A 21,645-nucleotide genomic window follows, 5' to 3' on the forward strand; every position below is an offset into this window, starting at 1 on the left:
TTTGAAATGTTTAGTGATGTTTCTTCACATATTTTACATAAATCCATCTTGCTACAATTTGAATGTAACTGCTACTATTACCTAAGTATTAACACTAAATAATTCTTAGTTTAAGTGATCTAACTTCTGTAACTTATCTTCTTAATATATTTTTTTATTGCCATTTCCAGTCATCACTAATAGGCGGAAGAGAATGAAAATTTTATTTGTATATTATTGTTTAATCAATGTCCAAACAGATTCCTAGAGAAGAAAATGAATATCTAGAAGTTGTTAATGTTTTAGATAGAAAAATATAACTTTCATGTCCGGACGTTTTGACAGAGCAAGGCTCTGGTGGAAGAATTGGTCAATAGCTGGCAGTTAAGAGGACAAAGGAAGTGGTTTATAAACTGTCATCCACAGAGCCCTGAAGATTCCATGCAGGGTTCAATGCAGTGGGGGGAGGGGACTTAAAGGTAGAGGTTGTGAGCTACTCCCCACTATCTTCATCCCAAGTAGCTTTACGTATTGGACTTCTGAGAGTCCACTGCTGTTAAAAAAAATTGTTTTAAAGCACTAAAAATAGCACAAGCCAGATCTTAGAAGCAAATGTATACTAAGGTCTAAGGAAATTATGTGCTTGGAACATGAAGCTATGTTGGTGATATGAAATAAGAATGAATCTAGATATTAACCTTGAAAAAGGTTATCTAATTTAAAAAATTAGCTTAATTATGTTAAAATGACAACAGAATGGGGCTTTTGACTCTGCTTCAGATGTTTGGTTGCATAAGGTCATTATGTTAAAAGCAGAGGTACTGCGACCTCCTCTCATACAATTAGGATTCTTTTCTGGGATGCAGCCTCAAGAACAAAACATACAGACCAGCCTTTGGTTTTAAAAAACAATATTTTTAAAGAAAGCTATTTTACTAAAAATGAGAGGCTCTTGAGTGCAAAAACTAGATGCAATTTGTTAATCATATATAGATAGACAACCTGTGCACCCCCTGCTTAGCATGATCTTGCCCATTTTTGCCTACCCAAAGTCCCTGAAGGCCCTGCTTGAATCCCTCTTCCTCCAGAGAGATGGCCAAGAACCCCGCTCCTTCTAGTCATCATTAATATTCCCCTGCATTGTCCTGCCCTTCCATCTCAGCATGAAATGCTTTATGTTTACTATGTATGTTTTGCCTCCACTAAATTGCAATCTTTCTGAGAGTATTGCCTTCCTTTTTACAACAAATGGCACAACACAACATTAGATACCAAATAAATATTAGTTGAGTTGAATTTGAGAGAACAATGGAAACATACATCTAATTTGGGAAGGGATACGTAATCTAACATCATTTTAGCTTTATATTTGGACATATTTTCAATTTTAGAATTCTGATGGCACACTATCAATAATTCAAATATACAAAAGAACATTAAACATGTAAGCAGTAATTACAGTATGATTGGGGTAGGGGGGAAAGAGGAAATAATTTATCAGACTACATTCTTCCAACTATAAGATAAATAACTTCTGGAGCCCTAATGTACAGTAGTATAGTGATTACAGTTAATAATACTCTATTTTATACTTAAAAGTTGCTAATAGATCTTAAATGTTCTCACCACAAAAAGGAAATGATGAGACATGGCACAGGTGTTCACTAAGGCTAAGGTGGCAATCATTTTGCAATATATAAGTATCAAATCAACACATTGTGCACCTTAAACTTGTACAATGTCATATACCAATTACATTTCAATAAATCTGGGGAAAATAATTATAGTATGATCACTACTATATCATAACCCTGTCTTTAAAATGTCTGTAAAAGCAGCCACAGCCACTGCCACTACACTATTTTACCTGGTCACTCTTCAGCGTCATGTCACTGTTGAGGTGCCCTGACTACTTTCCTATATTCCCAAAAGCAAGGTTCCAGTAACATTGCTCTTTTTTTCTCTTTCTGGTGCTGCTTTGATATTCTCCTACTTCCTAGCTCTTACTTGCAGCACGTTGTGCTTGCTCTATGCTATGTCACAGCCTACCCAGCTCAGCCTTTCATTTAACAGACATTATAGTAACAGTAGATGACCCCAGTTGTAATCAGAATTTGGCCTCACACTTGATGAAGGATTTGCAATCCACCAGTGAGTCATGTCACACAATATTTCTCCGATCTAGATGTCTCCTTTTATAATCTTAATCCAGCCCCTTGTACTTTCAGGTTTGTTTTTGTTTTGCATCTTATTTTTCAAATTCTGTGTTCTCTTTATAATTCTATGTTGCTTCCATCTCCCATTGTAAGTAGAATTTTACCTAAGTTCCCCAGCCCTTTGAGAAAGACCATATGCCCAGGTGTACAGGAAGCACCTTGATTTTAGTGTAACAAGCCTCATTTATCTACAGTAGAGCCCCAATGACCACTGTTTTACTCTAATCTCTTCTACTCTGTGAGTTGTTACCCTTCGTCTTTCATTCAGGCGGAATCCGGTTATTCTACTTTTAACACCTAACTCTTATTCTCAAGATACCTGTAGTTTGTCAGAGGTACAGCAGTCATATGTCCCAGTTTACAAGAGCAATTTCAGTTTATACCTGTCATCCAGTATAAATATTTAACAGAGACCACTTTCACTCTTCAAGGTCATGGTCCTGACAATTGTATGTCTGCCTAGCCACAGAACACTGAAGGTGGTTCTTGTCTCTTCCACAGGCCTATTCAAGTGGCCAAACAAGTACATACATAGATTGGAGAGCTTTTCTCTTCAAGTTGCTGTTTTTCTTCAGTTTGCTTGGCCTGTAATAATTTAAACATGGTTTTCTAACTATTGTTATTTAATTGTAGAAATGATCATCATTGGGGTGACCTGTGGAAACTAATCTCATACATCTGTATCCAGGTTCCTCTTTTGGCTGAAGTTTTTGGTATAGAGGGAAATATTTTTAGGCTTAAAATCAATGAAGAATCTCCCCTGAAGCCCAGGTATGAAGTTCCCGATGTCCTCACAAGCAAGACAAATACTGTAAGGTAAACCAAGAATCACGATATCTTGACTGCACCCTCAATGTATTGTATCGTACTTTGAGAAGTTGATTTTTGTGTGCACCTCATATTTTGTCTATTGAAATCTACAATCATTTGCAGAGTTAGAGTCAATTTTGTATGTTATCCATTCTTTCTTTTCACATTCCAGTTGGCTCATCAGCACTTCTTAATGGGTAGAGCCAGAGATTTTGATCTCAGCTCTCCTTCTCAAAGCAAAGAGTTGATTAACCAACTTTTGGGAGCAAGTAGAAGAAAAGCTATTTAATTTACTCAGATTAGCAGCAGGGCTCCAGAGATCTAATACACTAGCCAAACTCCCATGCTTACAGTAATCAGTACAGTTAGATTGACTCACTTTTAATTAAGGTAGTCTCAGAAGTCTAGATGTAATTTGACTTAGAGGCAGAGATTAATAATCAGTGTCTAGGTGAAAAAAATCTTTGGGGATTAAAGCATTTTCATACACCTGCAGAATCTTTATCACTCTCAGCATACATTCCAGTGATGTATTTCAGCTTGGTTCTTTTTTAAGTTAAATTTATTGGGGTGACATCTGCATATTTCATTGCGTGTTTACTACCCAAGTCAAACCTTTCATCACCATGTATTTGGCCCCCTATACCCTTACTACCCCTTACACCTCCCCTTCCCTCTGGTAGCCACCATAGTGTAGTCTGTGTTTATGAGTTTTTGTTCATCTTGTTTATTTGTTACTTTCATTTTTAGATCCCACATGAGTGAAATCATATGGCTCTTGACTTTTTCTGTCTGACTTACTTCACTTAGCTTGATAGTCTAAAGATCCATCCATGTCATAAATGGCAGTATTTCATCTTTTCCTATGGCTGAGTAGTATTCCATTGTATGTGTGTACCACATCTTTATCCAACCCTCTATCGAAGGACACTTCAGTTATTTCCATGTCTTGGCCATTGTGAATAGTGGTTCAGTGAACATAGGGGTACACATATCTTTGTGAATAAATGTATTCAAATTTTTCAGGTAGACCCAGAAGTGGGGTTACGGTCATTATGGTAATTCTATTCTTAATTTTTTTTTTTTTTTGAGGAGCCTCCATACTGTTTTTCATAGTGGCTGTACCAGTTTACATTCCCACCAGCAGTGAATGAGGGTTCCTTTTTCTCCACAATCTCTCCGGCACTTGTTATTACTTGTCTTGTTGAGATTATAGTCATTCTACAGGTATGAGGTGGTATTCATTGTAGTTTTGATTTGCATTTCCCTAATAGCTAGTGAAGTTGAGCACCTTTTCATATATCTGTTGTCCATTTGTATGTCTTCTTGGGAGAAGTATCTGTTCGGGTCCTCTGCCCATTTTTAAATTGGGTTTGGTGTTGAGTTGTATGCATTTTTCATATATTTTGGATAGTAACCCCTTGTCAGAGCTGTAGTTTTCTTTTTTTCTGCGCTGTCTTTGCCATGTGTAGGGATCAGGGTAATACTAGCTTTGTGTAGTAAATATGGTATATTATTTCTATTCTGTTCCAATCTCTTTGTAGAAGGCCTTTGACTATTAACTAGAGAGATAAAAACTACATCTCTCCATTTCCGAGTTTCCCATGTAGCTAGTTTCTGATGTCAATCAGGTTCAACCAATCAGTTGCCTTACAGGTATCTTGATTTCAGAACTGAGTTCTCCATTTTGCTGGTATGGATTTGGCAGCTATAGAATGGCTCTAAAGCTACACTAATTAGTACAGTGGTTTCCTGGTCTCTGGATTGCAGCTATGGTGGCATGATCCTGGAGCCCCAGCAGCAGCCACAGTGACTTCTGATTACCCAACTTCCTGATTCTAGCTGAGATGGAAGTTCCATTGGCCATATAGTTATGTAACATTGTTCTAAGGGTCATTACTGGACACCCAACCAGAAACCTGCTACCTCAACCCTTCCCATGATGTTATCTTCTAATTCCCCTATATTAAGTCATTTACTTTCTGCTTAAAATAGCCAGAGTTGATTCTGTTATCTATCGTTGAGTCTTGGTTGATATAAGCATTGGTATCAGCAGTAAGTAAAAGTCAAAGATACTCTAGGATAGGAATATGAAGTTGGTTAGCTGATCCGGTTGGATGTGAAGGCTATGAGAACCTGATTATCTTTAGAGGAAGAGATATTAGTGTTATGGGCTGTATAGTGTGTCCCCTGCCAAACTTAGGTGTTAAAACCCTAACCCCTTGTATCTCAGAATATGACTTATTTAGATATAGGACCTTTGAAGAGGCAATTAAGTTAAAATTGGGTCATGAGGGTGGCTCTAATCTAAATGACTGGTGTCTTTTAAAAAGAGGAGATTGGGACACAGCTAACACAGAGAGAGGGATGACCATGTGAGGGCAAAGCAAGAAGATGGCCATCTGAGCCAAGGAGCGGGGTCTCAGAAGAAACCAAAACTGCTGACACTTTGATATTAGACGTCTAGCCTCCAGAATTATGGAAAAATATATTTCTATAGCTTAAGCCACCCAGTCTACAGTATTTTGTTATGTCAGCTCTAGCAAGATAATACAACTATTATAGTAATAAAACACATAATTCCATCACAAAGTTACATAAATTACTACCTGTAGAAAAGAATTAAATTGCCTATTGAAAGTATGGCCCTGGCAGACCAAGTGGTGGAACCACAGCATAGCATGATTGTCGTATAGAATTCAAAACTCTCAGGTGGCCTGCCTACTCTAAAGAACTTAAGAAAGAAAACAGCAGTCTCGGGACTTTAAATTCTTAGCTCAAGTCATTGTCATAAACCTAATAGGTTTCTATGACAATCTAAAGTCTCATATCTGTTGTAGCTACATAGTCCTTGTAGTTGAAAATTATACAGAATTTGATTCCATGATTTGCTGTGAAAGACCATAAAGTTGAATTCACAGTCTCATCAGTTCTGTGAACTTAGGGCATTAACTGAGAAAAGGTATATCCCCTCAGAATTGAATAGCAACATTTGGATAACTCTGAATACAAACCTCAGAATTCCACTGAGTCTCCCATTTTAGCAGAAGTAGCTCTTTCTTCTCTGTCTGGTAAAGCTTATCCTTTCTTGCCTGGACATCCTGTGTTGACCTCACCTAAGATATACCATGCAAGGGGGTTCCAGTGCTCTTTGTGTCTCACCCCTACCACCCTTCACTGACTCCAGACCCACTATCAGAGTCCAATATGCCTAGGGAGTCAATTACAGTCAAACCCAGGAAGAGAAGGCTTATATACCTTACCTAAAGAATTTCAAGATTTTATATTGGCAAAATATAAAATATTGGAAATTATTTCTCAGGGATTCTTAGACCAGAGGAAGGAACATAATTTTAGCATCCCACTAAATTTATTGTCATGGCCACATCTAGATTTGATATGTTAGCTGGGAGTGGTTCTAATTATTTGCTTGTTTGATTACCCAATTCTGTATTCAGCTATGTTGAATTCTGCTGAATGAAGCTAAGATACCAGAAATTTCTTGACACTGCAGAAGAAATGATCCATAGACTTAGTGATATAAAGATGTTGAAGTGGGTGGATATATTATATTCAAACAGCTCATCTAGCCCCTAATTCTGTTTTCCAAGAGGATCCAGAAGATACTTCCTTCATTGAGAAATACATGGGTGAGGGAACACTTGTAAAGCATTGTAGTATGTGAGCATATTTTTCAAGCCAGAGATGATGGTGGGAAATAATGCCATTAAAATGGGCTCCCTGATTTCAGTGAAGATGATGAGACTCCAAGTGGCAGAGTTAAAGTAGCAGCATTTAGTTGTCAGAGACAAGGTGGGCATGTTTTCATAACGTGCAGCAGAGCCTTAATGGTTAAAACCTTGGGGTAGTGAACAATAATATCAAGGGGTCTATTAAATTGAAATAGAGGGACTGATGTCCTACTTGATGGAATAATCAAAAGAATTCTATTTATGTTTGATGGATCGCATGTCTCAAACAATTCCCTATAGACTTGGTTTCTAAAACTCAAGCATCTTGCTTTAGGGGGGTGGCATAGAATTCATGGAGAAAAATATTGTAAGGATATAATAAGAACAAACTATCCCTCCTAACCTCCCCTAAAGAGGCTGTGACCATTTACCAGGGTGACTTTGCACCAGAGAAAGAAATACCAGCCCTGGCTGGTGTGGCTCACTGGATTGGCATCGGCCTGCGAACTGAAAGATCATTGGTTAGGTTCCCATTCAGGGCACACGCCTGGGTTGTGGGCCACATACCCAGTTGGGGATGAGGCAACCAACTGATGTTTCTCTCCCTCTCTTTCTCCTTCCCTCCCCTTCTAAAAATAAATAAATAAATAAATGTGTTTTTTTTTAAAGAAAGAAATCTCTAAACATTCTAGGGATTTTAAGTGCAGCCTCTGAGCTTATACAGATTTTGGGATCCAGAACATCTTAAGAGTCTACCCATTACACTGGGCGCTGAGAGGAGTCAGGTGATAAATAGATGAACAAAAGTTTAACCTGGTTCCATCTCACTGTGGACTCAGGGAGTCAATAACCCAATCTGTGTTATTTCCTCAGTTTCTGTGTACATGGTTGGAATGAGGAAGAAAAGCAAAGTGTTTAGATTTTATGCACCAGTGTTATTCCACTATCTGGAATAGCTAATATTATTTAGTGCTTATTATGTTCCAGGCACTGCGTCAAGTGCTTTCCCTGAATGATCTCATTTAATTCTCTCAAAAACTTCTATTTATTTGTGCTTTTATTATTTCCACTTTACAGATGAGAAAACTGAGAAGCAGATTGATTAACTTGTCCAAAGTTATACACCTGTTCATGGTGGAGCTATGTTCAATCCAGGCTCTCTGACATCAAAGCCCATGCTTCCAGTTATGACTCTCCATTCCCTCATCTATGCTACATCAAATGAATATTGATTTACTAATTAATGAATTTGAATAGAGAATTGAATTGAGCCATGTAAACCTATAGTAATTTGTTTTTCTCTTCCTGTTTTGTTTTCTAGGCTGATTTCATGCTCAGGTGATGCAGGTAGCCTGGTACTAGCAAATGGAAAAGGCGATCTGAGATTTCATATCACGGCAAACCCATTCAAAGTAGACTTGGTGTCTAAAGAAGAGGTTGTGATAAGCATAAACTCTCTGGGCCAATTGTACTTTGAGCATCTGCAGATTCCTCTCAAGGAAAGGTATTTTTGCACATTACTTGACACATAAAAGAATTTAAGAAAACAGATTGTGAATACAAGTTGCTTAAATCTATAATATATCAACATAGAAAATTGTTTTGCCTTATTTTCTTGGAACACTGTTATGAGAAATTTCATCTCTCACCTGTGCAGGTGAATGCAGGCTTAATGACAAGAATGATTCCCAGACTTTTGCAGATGTGACACTCTTAACGTATCCTGTGTGTTTGACTAATGGCATTCTCAACCCTCTGAAGCCCTCTTTTTTTAAATATATTTTATTGATTATGCTATTACAGTTGTCCCAGCTTTTCCTCCTTTGTCCCCCTCTGCCTGGTACCCCCCTTCCCTCCAGCAATCCCACCCTTTAGTTCATGTCCATGGGTCATGAGTATAAATTATTTGGCTTCTCCATTTCCTTTACTGTTCTTATCATCCCCCTGTCTATTTTGTTCCTACCAATTATTCTTCTTAATCTCCTGCACCTTTTCCCCCATTCTGCCCCTTCTTTGCCCCCACCCCCGCTGATAACGCTCCATATGATCTCCATATCTATGGTTCTATTTCTGTTCTAGTGTTTGCTTAGTTTGTTTTTTTAAATTCAGTTGTTGATAGTTGTGAATTTGTTGTCATTTTAATGTTCATAGTTTTGATCTTCTTGTTTTTCTTAAAAAAGTCCTTTAATGTTTCAAATAATAAGGGTTTGGTGATGATGAATTCCTTTAGCTTTACCTTGTCTGGGAAGCACTTTATCTGCCCTTCCATTCTAAATGATAGCTTTGCTGGATAAAGTAATCTTGGCTGTAGGTCCTTGCTTTTCATCGCTTTGAATACTTCTTACCAGTCCCTTCTTGCCTGCAAAGTTTCTTTTGAGAAATCAGCTGACAGTCTTATGGAAACTCCTTTGTAGGCAACTCTGCTTTTCTCTTACTGCTTTTAAGATTCTCTCTCATTATCTTTAACCTTTGGCATTTTAATTATGATGTGCCTTGGCGTGGTCCTCTTTGGGTCCAACTTATGTGGGACTCACTGTGCTTCCTGGATGTGTATGTCTATTTCCTTCACCAAATTAGGGAAGTTTTCTCATTATTTTTTTCAAATAAGTTTTCAGTTTCTTGCTCTTCCTCTTCTTCTTCTGGCATCCCTATGATTCAGATGTTGGGACATGTGCAGATGTCCCAGAGGCACCTTATACTATATTTGTTTTATTGAATTCTTTTTTTCTTGATGTTATAGTTGAGTGCTTCTTTCTTTTTCTGTTCTAAATCATTAACTTGAATCTCAGCTTCATCCCCTCCACTGTTGGTTTCCTGTAGATTTTTCTTTATTTCACTTATTTCACCTTCATTTCTTCCTGAGTCTTTTTTATTTTGTTGCTATACTCAATGAGTTTTTTGAGCATCCTGATCACAAGTGTTTTGAATTCTTCATCTGATAGGTTGGTTGTCTCTGTTTCATTTAGTCCTTTTTCTGGGATTTTGTACTGTTCTTTCCTTTGGGCCATCTTTCTCTCTCTCTCTCTCTCTCTCTCTCTCTCTCTCTCTCTCTCTCTCTCTCTCTCTCTCTCTCTCTCTCTCTCTCTCTCTCTCGTTTCTTTCTTTCTTTTTAAATTTCCATCCTCATCTTCTCCCTTCTGTTCCTTGTTTCAATGCCTGTGGTTCTATTTCCCTTGTTTGTTTTGTTCATTAGGTTTGTGTATTAGGTGAGATCACACGGTATTTTTCTTTTGCTACTTGGCTTATTTCACTAAGCATAATACTCTCTAGTTCCATCCCTGCTGTCGCAAAAGGTGGGAGTTTCTTCTTTCTTTCTGCTGCATAGTATTCCATTTTGTAACTGTACCACAGTTTTTTGACCCACTCATCCACTGAAGGGCACTTAGGCACTTTCAAGCATTTGGCTATTGTGGGACCATATTTCTTTGTCTCCTCAATTTGGCAGCATTCCTGTGTTTGTTTCTGTATATTAAGTAGAACTCCTTTGACTTCCTGTCTTAGCAGTGTGGCCTATTGTAGAAAAGGCACCTGTAAACTGTATGGGGCTGCGTCTTAGGTAATTGCCTGGGTGGGGCAACCCACTTCACCACTTTGTGGCTTTGTGTGGAGCGAGGGCTCAGAGAGGGGACAGTGCCACTGCCTGGCTTCTAAGGGTTTGCTCAGCACTCACCCTGTGCCACTGGCACCCTTCTAGCTACTGCCCTGGTATTGAATCCCAGAAGGGGGGGATCTACATATGTTTTAAGTCTGAAAGGGCCCTTCATTTGAGTCTCCTGAAAAATCTGGCAATTTCTTCCACCACCCAACCCCCACTGGCACTGGAACCCTTGGCTGTATGGTCTGGCTGTATACTCACTCCCAAGGTATCCATCCCGATTTTTATCCACCACATTTGGATGTGGGAATGCCTATTCCTCTGCCACTGCCTCTCCACACTAAACTGTGTCTTCATGCCTCTCCACCTGTCTCCATGTCTCCACCACGCCTACCCATCTGGATGAATGTGACTTCTTTAATCCTTGGTTGTCAGACTTCCACCAGCTTGATTTTCTGATAGTTCTGAGTGTTATTTGTTTTGAGATCTAGTTGTAGTTCTTTCTGTGGTTGTGCAAGGAGGCAAAGCATGTCTACCTACACCTCCATCTTGACCAGAAGTCCATCTTCTTCCTTTCCCTCCTCTCAACAATTCCCCTCCGCATCCTTCTAAGAAAACACTCTGTTGACTTGATAAATGTTAATGTGAACCAACATGGCTAAAGAATTTCACTTTACCCCTTATAATAACATGAGTTACCCTAGACTTATCTATGAGAAATGTTAAATATAAAGACACATAATTAAAAGTAAAAAGATGGAGGAAGATATACCATGCTAACACTAATCAAAATAAAGTAAAAGTAGTTATATTAATCTTAGAATCATCAGACTTCAGAACAAGGGAAGCTATCAGGGATAAAGAAGGGCATTACATAATGGTAAAGGGGTCAATTCTTTGAGAAGATACGATAGTCCTTAATGTCTATGTGCCTAGCACCAAGGCATAAAAATACATGAGGCAAAAAAACTGGTAGAACTACAAGAAGAAATAGATGAACCCACTATTATAATTAGAGACCTTTCATCAGAAATGGACAGATCCAGCAGAGAGAAAATTAATGTTAACATAGTTGAATTCAACAGCAAAATCTATCAGCTGGATATAATTGACATCTATAGATTTCTTCATTTAATAACAGTAGAATATACATTCTTCTCAAGCTCACATGGAACAGTCACCAAGATAGACCATATTTTGCATCATAAAACATACCCTAATATTCTTAAGAGAATAGAAATTATACAATGCTGACTCTTACACCACAATGGAATTAAACTAGAAATAAATAGCAGAAAGCTAGAAAATTCCAAAATACTTGGACATTAAACAACACACTTCTAAATAACACATAGTTCAAAGAAGAAATCTCTTAAAATGTTTAAAAATATTATGAACTAAATCACAATAAAACTTATCAAGATGTGTGGGATGTAACAAAAGCAGTGCTTTGAGGGCATTTTTAGCAGTGAATGCATATATTAGAGGAGAAGAAAATATCTAAAATCAATAATCTAACCTCCCACCATAGGAAGTGACAAAAAGAAGAGGATATCAAGTACACATAACTAGAAGGAAAAATAATATTAAAAATTAGAGCAGAAATCACTTAAATTGAAAACAGGAGATCAAAAGAGAACATCAACAAAACCAAAAGTGTTTTTTTTAAAAAGATGAATAAAATCAATAAGGCTTTATTCAAACTAAAAAAAAAGAGAGAAGACAAAAATTACTAATATCAAAATGAAAGGAAGGATATCACTATATTTCCTCTGGAATTTAAGATAATAAAAGAATATTATGAACTACTCTATGCCCATAAATGTGATAACCAGGATGAAACAGACCAATTCCTTAAAAGACACAATCTGCCAAAACTCACATAAGAAGTAGACAATGTAAATAGGCCTATAATTTAGTCAGTAATTAATGACCCTCCACAAAGGAAAGTACCAGGCCCAAATGGGTTCACTGGTGAATTTTACCAAACATAGAAAATATTATACCACTTCTCTACAATCTCTTCTAGAAAATAGAAGAAAAAGGAATTCTTCCTCACTCATTCTATGATGCCAACATTATTTAATATAAAAAAAATACCAAAAAAATTACAAGAAAATCCATGAGCATAGATGCAAAAATCTTCAACAACATACAAGCAAATTGAATCCAACAATTTATAAAAAGAATCATACACCAGGACAAACTGGAATTTATCCCAGGTGTACAAATCTTGTTTAACATTCAAAAATCAACTAATGTAATTGATCACATTAAGAAGCTAAAGAAGAAAAATCACACAATCCTATCAATAGATGCAGAAAGAGCATTTGGCAGAATACAATACACATGCATTATATAAAGTCTCAGCAAACTAGGAATAGAAGGGAATTTCCTCAACTTGATAAAGAACATCTACTCAATCCTACAGCTGCCATTATATTTAATGGTAAGAAACCCAAAGCTTTTTCACTAAGTTCAGGAACAAAGCAAAGATGTCCCCTCTCACCACCACTTTTCAATATCATACTGGAAGTCCTAGCTAGTACAATAAGATAAGAAAAGGAAATTGATGTTTTACATGATCAGAAGGAAGAAATAAATGTTCTTGTTCACAGATGGCACAACTGTCTGGAAAATCTGTGGCACACACACACAAATACTTGTAATAATCAGTTATTACAAGGCTGCAGGGTAAAAAGTTAATGTACAAAAGTCAATTGCTTTTCTACATACCAGCAATGACCAAGTGGAATTTGAAATTAAAATTCCACATTTAATTAGCACCCCAAAAATGAAATATTTAGGTATAAATCTAACAAAATATGTAAAAGATCTATATGAGAAAAACTACAAAATTCTGAGGAAGCAATCAAAGAAAAACTAAATAAATGGGAAGATGTTCCATGTCCGTGGATAGGGAGACTCAATATTATCAAAATATCAGTTCTTCCCAACTTGACTTAGAGATTCAATACAATCCCAATCAAAATCACAGAAAGTTATATTGTGGATATTGACAAACTGATTCTACGGTTTATGTGGAGAAGCAAAAGACCCAGAATACCAAATCATTGTTGAAGGAAAACTAAGTTGGAGGACCGATGCTATACTACTTCAAGACTTAATATAAAGCTACTGTAATCAATACAGTGTGGGATTAGCGAATGAACAAATAGGTCAATGGAACAAAGTAGATAGCCCAAAAATAGACTCACATAAATATAGTGAACTCATCTTTGACTAAGAAGCAAAGGCAATACAATGGAGCAAAAATATTCTTTTCAACAAAAAGTATGGAACAACTGGACAGCCATATGCAAAAAAAAAATCTACATACAAACCTTACATCTTTCATAAAAATTAACTGAAAATGGATGATAGGCTTAAACATAAAATGCAAAACTATAAAACCCCTAGAAGATAACATAGGAGAAAACCTGGATGACTGTGGGTATGACAATATTTTTTAGATATAGCATCAAAAACATGATCTCTGAAAGAAATAAGTATTAAGTTGGATTTCATCAAAATTAAAAACTATTGCTAAGTGAAAAACAATATCAAGAAAATGAGAGGACAAGCCACAGATTGGGAGGAAATATTTGCAAAAGACACATCTGATAAAGGACTGCTGTCCAAATATACAAAGAACTTCCAAAATTCAGTGATAAGAAACTAGATACTTAATTTAAAAATGGATAAAAAACCTGAACAGACACCTCACCAAAAATGATATACAAATGGCAAATAAGCATATGAGAAAATGTTCAACACCTTCTGTCGTTAGGGAGTTAAAAGTTAAAACAAGATACCACTACACATCTATTAGAATGGCCAAAACACTGACAACAAAGTGCTCACTTTGGAAGACAGTTTGACAGTTTCTTACAAAACAATACAGTACATACTTTTACCATACAATTCAACAATGTTCTTATTTACCCAAAGGAGTTGGAAACTTACATCCACACATAAACCTGCACATGATGTTTGTGGCAGCCTTATTCATAATTGCCAAAACTTGGAAGCCACCAAGATGTCCTTCAGCAGGTCAACAGATAAATAAACTTGTGTTACATCCAGACACTGGGATATTATTTAGCACCTAGAAGAAATGAACTGTTAAGCTGTGAAAGGACATAAAGGAAACCTAATTAAGTAAAAGAAGCCAATCTGAAAAAGGCTACAAGTATGCAACCTCTTTGATTCCAACTATATAAAACTCTGAAAAAGGCAAAACTATGGCGATAGTAAAAAGATTAGTGGTTGTCAGGGATTGAGGAGGAGGGAGGGAGGGATGACTAGAGTACAGGAGATTTTTAGGGCAGTGAAACTACTCAGTATGATACTATAATTCTGTATATATGGCAGCATACATTTCTCAAAACCCACAGACTGTACAATACCAAGAGTGAGCCCTGATTAAACTATGGACTTCGGGTGATAATGCTGTGCCAATGAGGGTTCATCAAATGTAACACATGGACCACTCAGGTGCAAGATGTTGACAGGGGAGAGGTTGTGGTTGTGTGGAGGCAGTAGGTATAGGGAACTCTGCGTTTTTTTGCTCAGTTTTGCTGTGAACCTAAAAGTGCTCCAAAGATAAAGTTTAGTAATTTTAAAAAATGAAAAGGCAACATGCCAGTTATCTTAAATTTCACCGTAAAATTTTAACCTATATAAGAAGTCAAAAGCTAATATGCACAATGCCGAAAGAACATATACAAATCAATTAGAAAACAACAAGCAGATAAAAAAATAGTGATACAAACTGCAGTACTGCATATTAATATGATGAATATCAGAATTTTGATACTGAGTTTAAAAGATACGTCCAAAAGAATACATACAGTGTATCTCTATTTGTATGAACATTTTTTAAAGGTTAAACTAAGTAATGTATGTTTGGGGATTCATACATTAGTGGCAATACTATAAAAAACAGCAAGAAAATAATGTCATGCAAAATCTAGTGAAGTGGTTACCTCTGAAGGGTGAGGGAAGGAAATAGATACATTTGAAGAGAGGTGCACGGGAATCCAAAGGAACAAGTCATTTGCATTGCTTATGCTTACTGGTGGGTTCATAGTTGTTCCCTTTAGTGTTATTCTCTAAAGTCTGCATATACATTGTTTACTCTTCTATATGCATGCTGTATTTTATACTAAAGAAAAAATTAATGTATAATGAACAGACAATTCACAGAAGAAATAGAAATACTATTTAATGTATAAAAAGATAGTCTACATTATTAATGATAGAAATTCAAATTGAAATGCATTATCTTTTCTAAAAGTATAGATTGACAAAGGTCTAAAAATCTATGAAGTTCAGTACTGTGAAGAACAGGGAGAAATGAGCACTCAAACACAACTGTAGGAGATAGAGTAAGTTGTCACTTTCATTTTGGAAGGCAGTGCATTATGCTGCTCTGTACTGCAGTAACTAACACTGTGTGAGGGGAGCTGTGTTCTACCTTGCTTATACTTGTTTAAATACTATGAGTATGTATTATATTTATAATAAAAAACTGATGAAGGTATTTTTTTAAGTTAATAAGAAAATTCAAATATATCTAAGCATAAGAAACCAAGCTATTGGTTTAATGTTCATAATAAATGTTCCATTTCATAAACGTATTTTTATTTTTATAGTAAGGTTATTTTAATAAATTAAAGGATATAGTTCATAAAGTCTCAAAAGTTGGTTATGAAAATCTTTATCATCAAACAAAATTCCGTCATTCTTGCTATGTGTGAAATAATTTTATTTATATTAAAACAGAGCTACCAGAGAAAAAGAGGATGCATCAACTGACACCTTCAAGGTAATCTTGATTGAGCAATTTGTATTTTTTTTATCATTTTCACCTTCATTATCACTGTATGGCATAAAATGTGTTCTGTTCTTCTCTTCTTCTACAGATGGGTACTTGATAAATTCTCTACAATGTATAAATGGGGCCACCTGTCTCTTCTGCTTATCTTACCTTCTCAGTCATTCTTTAATTCATTTGTTCATTCATGTATTTATTTATTTTCATAAAACAGGTAATTCTTGAGTGCCTGCCTTGTGCCAGCCACAAAACACAAAAAAATACTAGGCAAGGGGAGTGAGCAGTAAATAAAACAAATCCTGTGTCTTCATAAAACTTAGAATCTATTGGGAAAGACACCCACTAACTAATTCCAAGCAAGAAGACTGTTACAAAATGGTACTCTAGGAGATTACAGCAAGGAGCTTGACCAAGATGAGGGTCAGGAAAGACCTCCTGAAGGAAAGCATGTTAAAGTTGAAATTAATGCATGAGGATACAGTAGCTAGTCCAAAAGTTGAGAAAAGCACATTCCAGCTAAAGGGAATTGCATATTCAAAGATCTTTAGGTACAGAGAAGCACATTTGAAGAAATTAAATACATGCATACATACATACATACATACATACACACACACATATAACTTTTAGCAGGAGAAAGGACAGCAAAGGAAAGGGTGCTGTGTAACAAGGCTAAAGAGATAGAGGCAGTTCTGATGAGAGTCTTGTAATAATTCTTTGAGTCAACAAACATTTAATAGTGCCTCTTCTATCCCAGGCACTGTGCAAATAATTAGTGATGTATCATTGAACAAATCAAATCCCCCTATTAACGTGCAGTTACTTACATTCTTCTAATTTATGTTAACCTTTTTGGACTTTAACCTACGAGCAAAGGAAAACTGTGGAAAGGTTTTAAGAAGCAGAGATATATGTTCTGATTTCTATTTTTAAAAGATTATTTTGGCCAAATTATGGAAAATGGACATTTTAGAAATCTTCTCTTCATCCAAAGCCACATGCACCTTTAAAGAAGCCCTGAAGTATCTATGGCCACCAGGAATGATGAGTTTTTTTCCAGTGCAATAAAGACAAATTCTTCTTCCTTTTGAGCACTCAGCCATACTGCTGAGTATAACAGAGAATTCTTTTTCATTTTAAACAGAGAAGATAAAAACAACTAAGACATAGTCTTACACAATTTTGTGACAATGTGTCAAATCAGCTTTTGGGAGACCTCTAACTAGATAGTTTAGACAGTGGTTTTGAGTCACAGAACCCCTTGCAAGAATCTGATGAAAGCTGTAAATCATCTCTATAGAAAAAAAATTTTTCATATTGTTTGAGGGAGTTCACAAACTCTAAAGCTCATCCATAGACCCCAGAATAATAATCCCTACAATAAGAATTTGAATGTGGCTAAATAATATGTTACTAAACAATGAATGTGTCAACAATTATATCAAAGAAGAAATCAAAAGATACCTTGAGACAAATGAAAATGAACACACAACAACCCAAAACATATGGGATACAGAGAAAGCAGTGCTAACAGGGAAATTCATAGCAATACAAGCCTACCTCAAGAAACAAAAATAATCTCAAATAAACAATCTAACTTTACATCTAAAGGAATTATAAAAAGTACTATAAAGCCCAAAGTGAGTAGAAGGAAGGAAATAATAAAGGTTAGAGTGAAAATAAATGACATAGAAACTACAAAATATTACAAAAGATCAGCAAAGCCAAGAGCTGGTTCTTTGAAAAGTCATATGATCAGGTCAATAGACACAGAAAAAGCATTTGATAAAATTCAGCACCCATTTATGATTTTAAAAAACCAGCAAAGTGGGAGTACAGGGAATATACCTCAACATAATAAAGGCATTTCTCTTAATATCATGAAAAAGACAGGGATGTCCACTATCACCACTCCTATTCAACTTAGTACTGCAAGTCTCACCCACAGCAATAAGACAAGAGGAAGAAATAAAAGGCATCCAGATTGGAAAGGCAAGAACTAAAACTATCACTATTTGCAAAGGGCATGATATTGTATTATGTAGAGAGAACTCTAAAGACTCCACCAAAAAACTACTAGAACTAATAAATGAATTCAGTAAAGTAGCAGGATACAAAGTTAATGAATGGGTAAACTTTTATATATATAGTGTGGGGCAAAGATAGGTTTACAGTTTGTATGAAAAATAATACAATAATTAATAATAATAAAACCCTCTGTGTTTTAGGTATTCATAACTGTAAACCTTCTTTTGCCCCACCCTGTACTGATAATGAACTATAGCAGAAAGGGATACTAAGAAAACAATCCCATTTAAATTGCACCAAAAACATTAGGTAAAATACGTAGGAATAAATTTAACCAAGCAGTAAAAGACCTGTACTTGGAAAATTATAAGACACTGAAGAAAAAAAATCAAAGAAGATACAAGTAAATGGAAGCATACTCTATATTCCAGGATAGGAAGAATTAACATCATTAGAATGTCCACACTGCTTTTTCACCAAGGACCCACCATGATGGGCAGTGTTTGCACCAAGACCATGAAGAGGGCACCCAGGTCATCATTGAGAAGTATTACATGCACCTGGGCAATGACTTTCACACCAGCAACTGAGCATGTGTGCGAGGAGACTGCCATTATCCTCAGCAGGAACCTCTGAAACAAGATAGTGGGCTGTGTTACACATCTGATGAAGTGGATTCAGAGAAGCCCCTGTCAGAGTTATCTCCATCAAGCTGCAGGAATAGGAGAGAGAAAGGAGAGAGAACTATGTTCCTGCGGACTCAGCCCTGGATCAGGAGATCATTGAAATTGATCCTGACACCAGGAAAATGCTGAAGCTCTTGGACTTTGGCAGCCTGTCCAGCCTGCAGGTCACTTGTTCTACAGTTGGGATGAATTTCAAAACACCATGTGGAGCCATTTGGATCTTTCTACTGTGCTGTAATATTGTCAATAAACCACCAATAACCAAAAAAAGAGTCCATACTACCCAAAGCAATCAACAGATTCAACACAATCTGTCAGAATAGCAACGACAAAACTAGATCAAGTAATACAAAAATTAATATGGAACCACACACACACACAAAACTGAATAGCTTCAGCGATATTGAGAAAGAAGAACAAAGTCGGAGGTATCCCATATCTCATAGTAAGTAAACTCTACTACAAGGCCATACTAACTGAAACAGCATGATACTGGCATAAGAACCCACACATACATCAGTGGAAGAGAACAGAGTCCAGCAATAAACCCACATCTGTATGGTCAATTAATATTTGACAAAGGAGGCAAGAATATACAGTGCGGTAAAGACAAACTAGTCAGTATACGGTGCTGGGAAAATAGGACAGATACTTGCAAAAAAATAAAACTAGACCACCATATACAGGAATAAATTGAAAATGGATTAAAGACTTAAATGAAGACTCAAAACCATAACAATTCTAAAAGAAAACATAAGCAGTAAAACGTCTGTCATTTCTCTTAGCAATATATTTTTCTGATATATCTCCTCAGGCAAGGGAAACAAAAAATAAACAAATGGGACTACATCAAACTAAAAAAGATTTTGCACAATAAAGAAAGCCAATATAAATGTTTTTAATACTACTTAAAATGGTTAAAATGATAAATTTTATGTTATGTGTGTTTTACCAACAAAAGAAATCTTCCTGTCAGCTGAAGTTCATAAGGATGATTACTGACATTTATATAGGATACAAATCTAACTTGTTAAATATACTGACATCAAAAAGTGGTCTTAAAAGATGAAATCGTTTTTTCAGTCTAATTTTTTAGTAACCCAAATAAAATGTGCTATTGTGATAATCAAATCTGTTGCAATGTATAAACTTAGTTTGCTTCCCTTTTTGTGCCAACAGGAAAATCAAGAGGATCTGGGCCTGTGGGAGGAGAAATTTGGAAAATTTGTGGATGTCAAAGTTAATGGTAAAGTTGAAACTGGTGTAGTGCTAAAACAGATCTTTACAAAATACTAAATATCTCTGTCCAAAAGTCCCTGGAGCTTTGGCACCTAAACAGGTGACTTCTGTAAGATGAACAGAAATCTCAGATTTAAGTCTCCTGTTCTTCAATAATGTGTTGCAACAAAGAAGTAATTATATGCCTTTTGTGGGGAGTGTAGAAGAAGTATTGACATCATGGTGGGGCCTAGATCAACATACTGTTTGCACTATCCAGTATATCAGATAGCTGCAAGTTCCACATTCTATTTTTATGAGAATCAAGTGATAAGAAAACAAGTTCTAGAGCTTATTAGCCCCATTATTCCAAGCCAGTAGTTCTCAACCTTATCCAGGCCTCCCCATCATTCACATGAGCATCATATGCCCATCTGTGATATTTCTCCTTAGGCGTAGTATGGGTGTATGTATGTGTGTGTAGTTTGTATCTTTAGGAGATGCCTTTCAGATACTTGGGGCTTATGTAGTTGGAAAAAATACTTTTTTCCTTCATCCTCCCTACTCTTTAGAATGACAGACCCTCCCTAATTCCTTGAGAATCCCTGTTCTAGCATCTATATCTATAGCTTAGTATAGGATCAGGATTGACAATGCGCCCAACATTTATAAGCAAGGGGACCCTCAGACTTCTTTCCGTAACAGCATAGTTTTTTTTTAATTTTTCTATAGCACCCTTGTTCCATAAACTCCTGCAAATAAGAATCGTTTGAGGTCAAATACTTTAACTGAAGAATGAATTTAAGGCTATGTTATCTCTTCAGTTAGTTGCATTTTTTCCATCTCTCTAAAATAATTGTTAAATAAAGGATTTAGTCTTCGGTTAAAGAAAATTTATGTGTTTACAATCAGGGTATTCTGAGGAGCCAGAATATATTCTAGTCCCTGGACACAGTCAAAATAAACAATCAGGCAGAAGATACCCACTCTTTCATTTCACAAAGATTAAAATGCTCAATATCCTTTGCTTCCTAAAACAAGGAGTATGTAACATATTTTAGAAAAGTTTAGATAAAGAAATCTAAAACTTTGTAGCCATATTTTACCAAAAGAAAGAGATTTACTATAAATGAGGACAAAAAGAGCTTCTGCACCTAGTAGGTAAGCGTAATATGACAATAAGTGACCAGAATTTTGCCTCTCGCATTTTTGTATCCCCACAACACCTGAATATAGCATCTTACAGAGAGTCAGCACACATGATTTGCTGATTGATCAGGGAAAGCTCAGATCTCTAGATCTCTAGTCATCTTGCTACACTCATAGTTAACTGAATCTCTTTAATTGATTGTCCCACTGAAGGCAAAATTCAGTCAATATCCTGGTCCCTGCAGGTCCTGCCTCCATTGGTTTGGATTTCTCCTTGCATGGATTTGAGCATCTCTATGGGATCCCGCAACATGCAGAATCACACCAACTTAAAAATACTGGGTAAAGTGAAAACAAGAATGTTATGGGAAAGGCAAATAGGGGGGCTGTCTGAACCAGTGCTAATAATATGTGCCTAGCCTTTTCCTCCTTG

General features: G+C 36.2%; 1 protein-coding gene and 1 pseudogene across 1 annotated transcript in view; both read left to right on the forward strand.

The window, feature by feature from the left end:
• The window catches only part of GANC (glucosidase alpha, neutral C), a 69,323-nt gene that overhangs the window by 9,769 nt on the left and 37,909 nt on the right, over positions 1–21,645 (forward strand). The window contains exons 4-8 of the mRNA XM_090270472.1: positions 2,884–3,011; positions 8,019–8,201; positions 16,080–16,122; positions 20,025–20,091; positions 21,458–21,554. Of these exons, the coding sequence (XP_090126598.1) occupies positions 2,884–3,011; positions 8,019–8,201; positions 16,080–16,122; positions 20,025–20,091; positions 21,458–21,554 (518 nt within the window). The remainder of the gene's footprint in view (positions 1–2,883; positions 3,012–8,018; positions 8,202–16,079; positions 16,123–20,024; positions 20,092–21,457; positions 21,555–21,645) is intronic.
• On the forward strand, positions 18,652–19,168 carry LOC150016343 (small ribosomal subunit protein eS17 pseudogene; annotated as a pseudogene).

Source organism: Furipterus horrens, unplaced genomic scaffold, assembly GCF_987537825.1.
Source record: "Furipterus horrens unplaced genomic scaffold, mFurHor1.1.pri manual_scaffold_3, whole genome shotgun sequence".
NCBI classification, from domain to species: Eukaryota; Metazoa; Chordata; class Mammalia; order Chiroptera; family Furipteridae; genus Furipterus; species Furipterus horrens.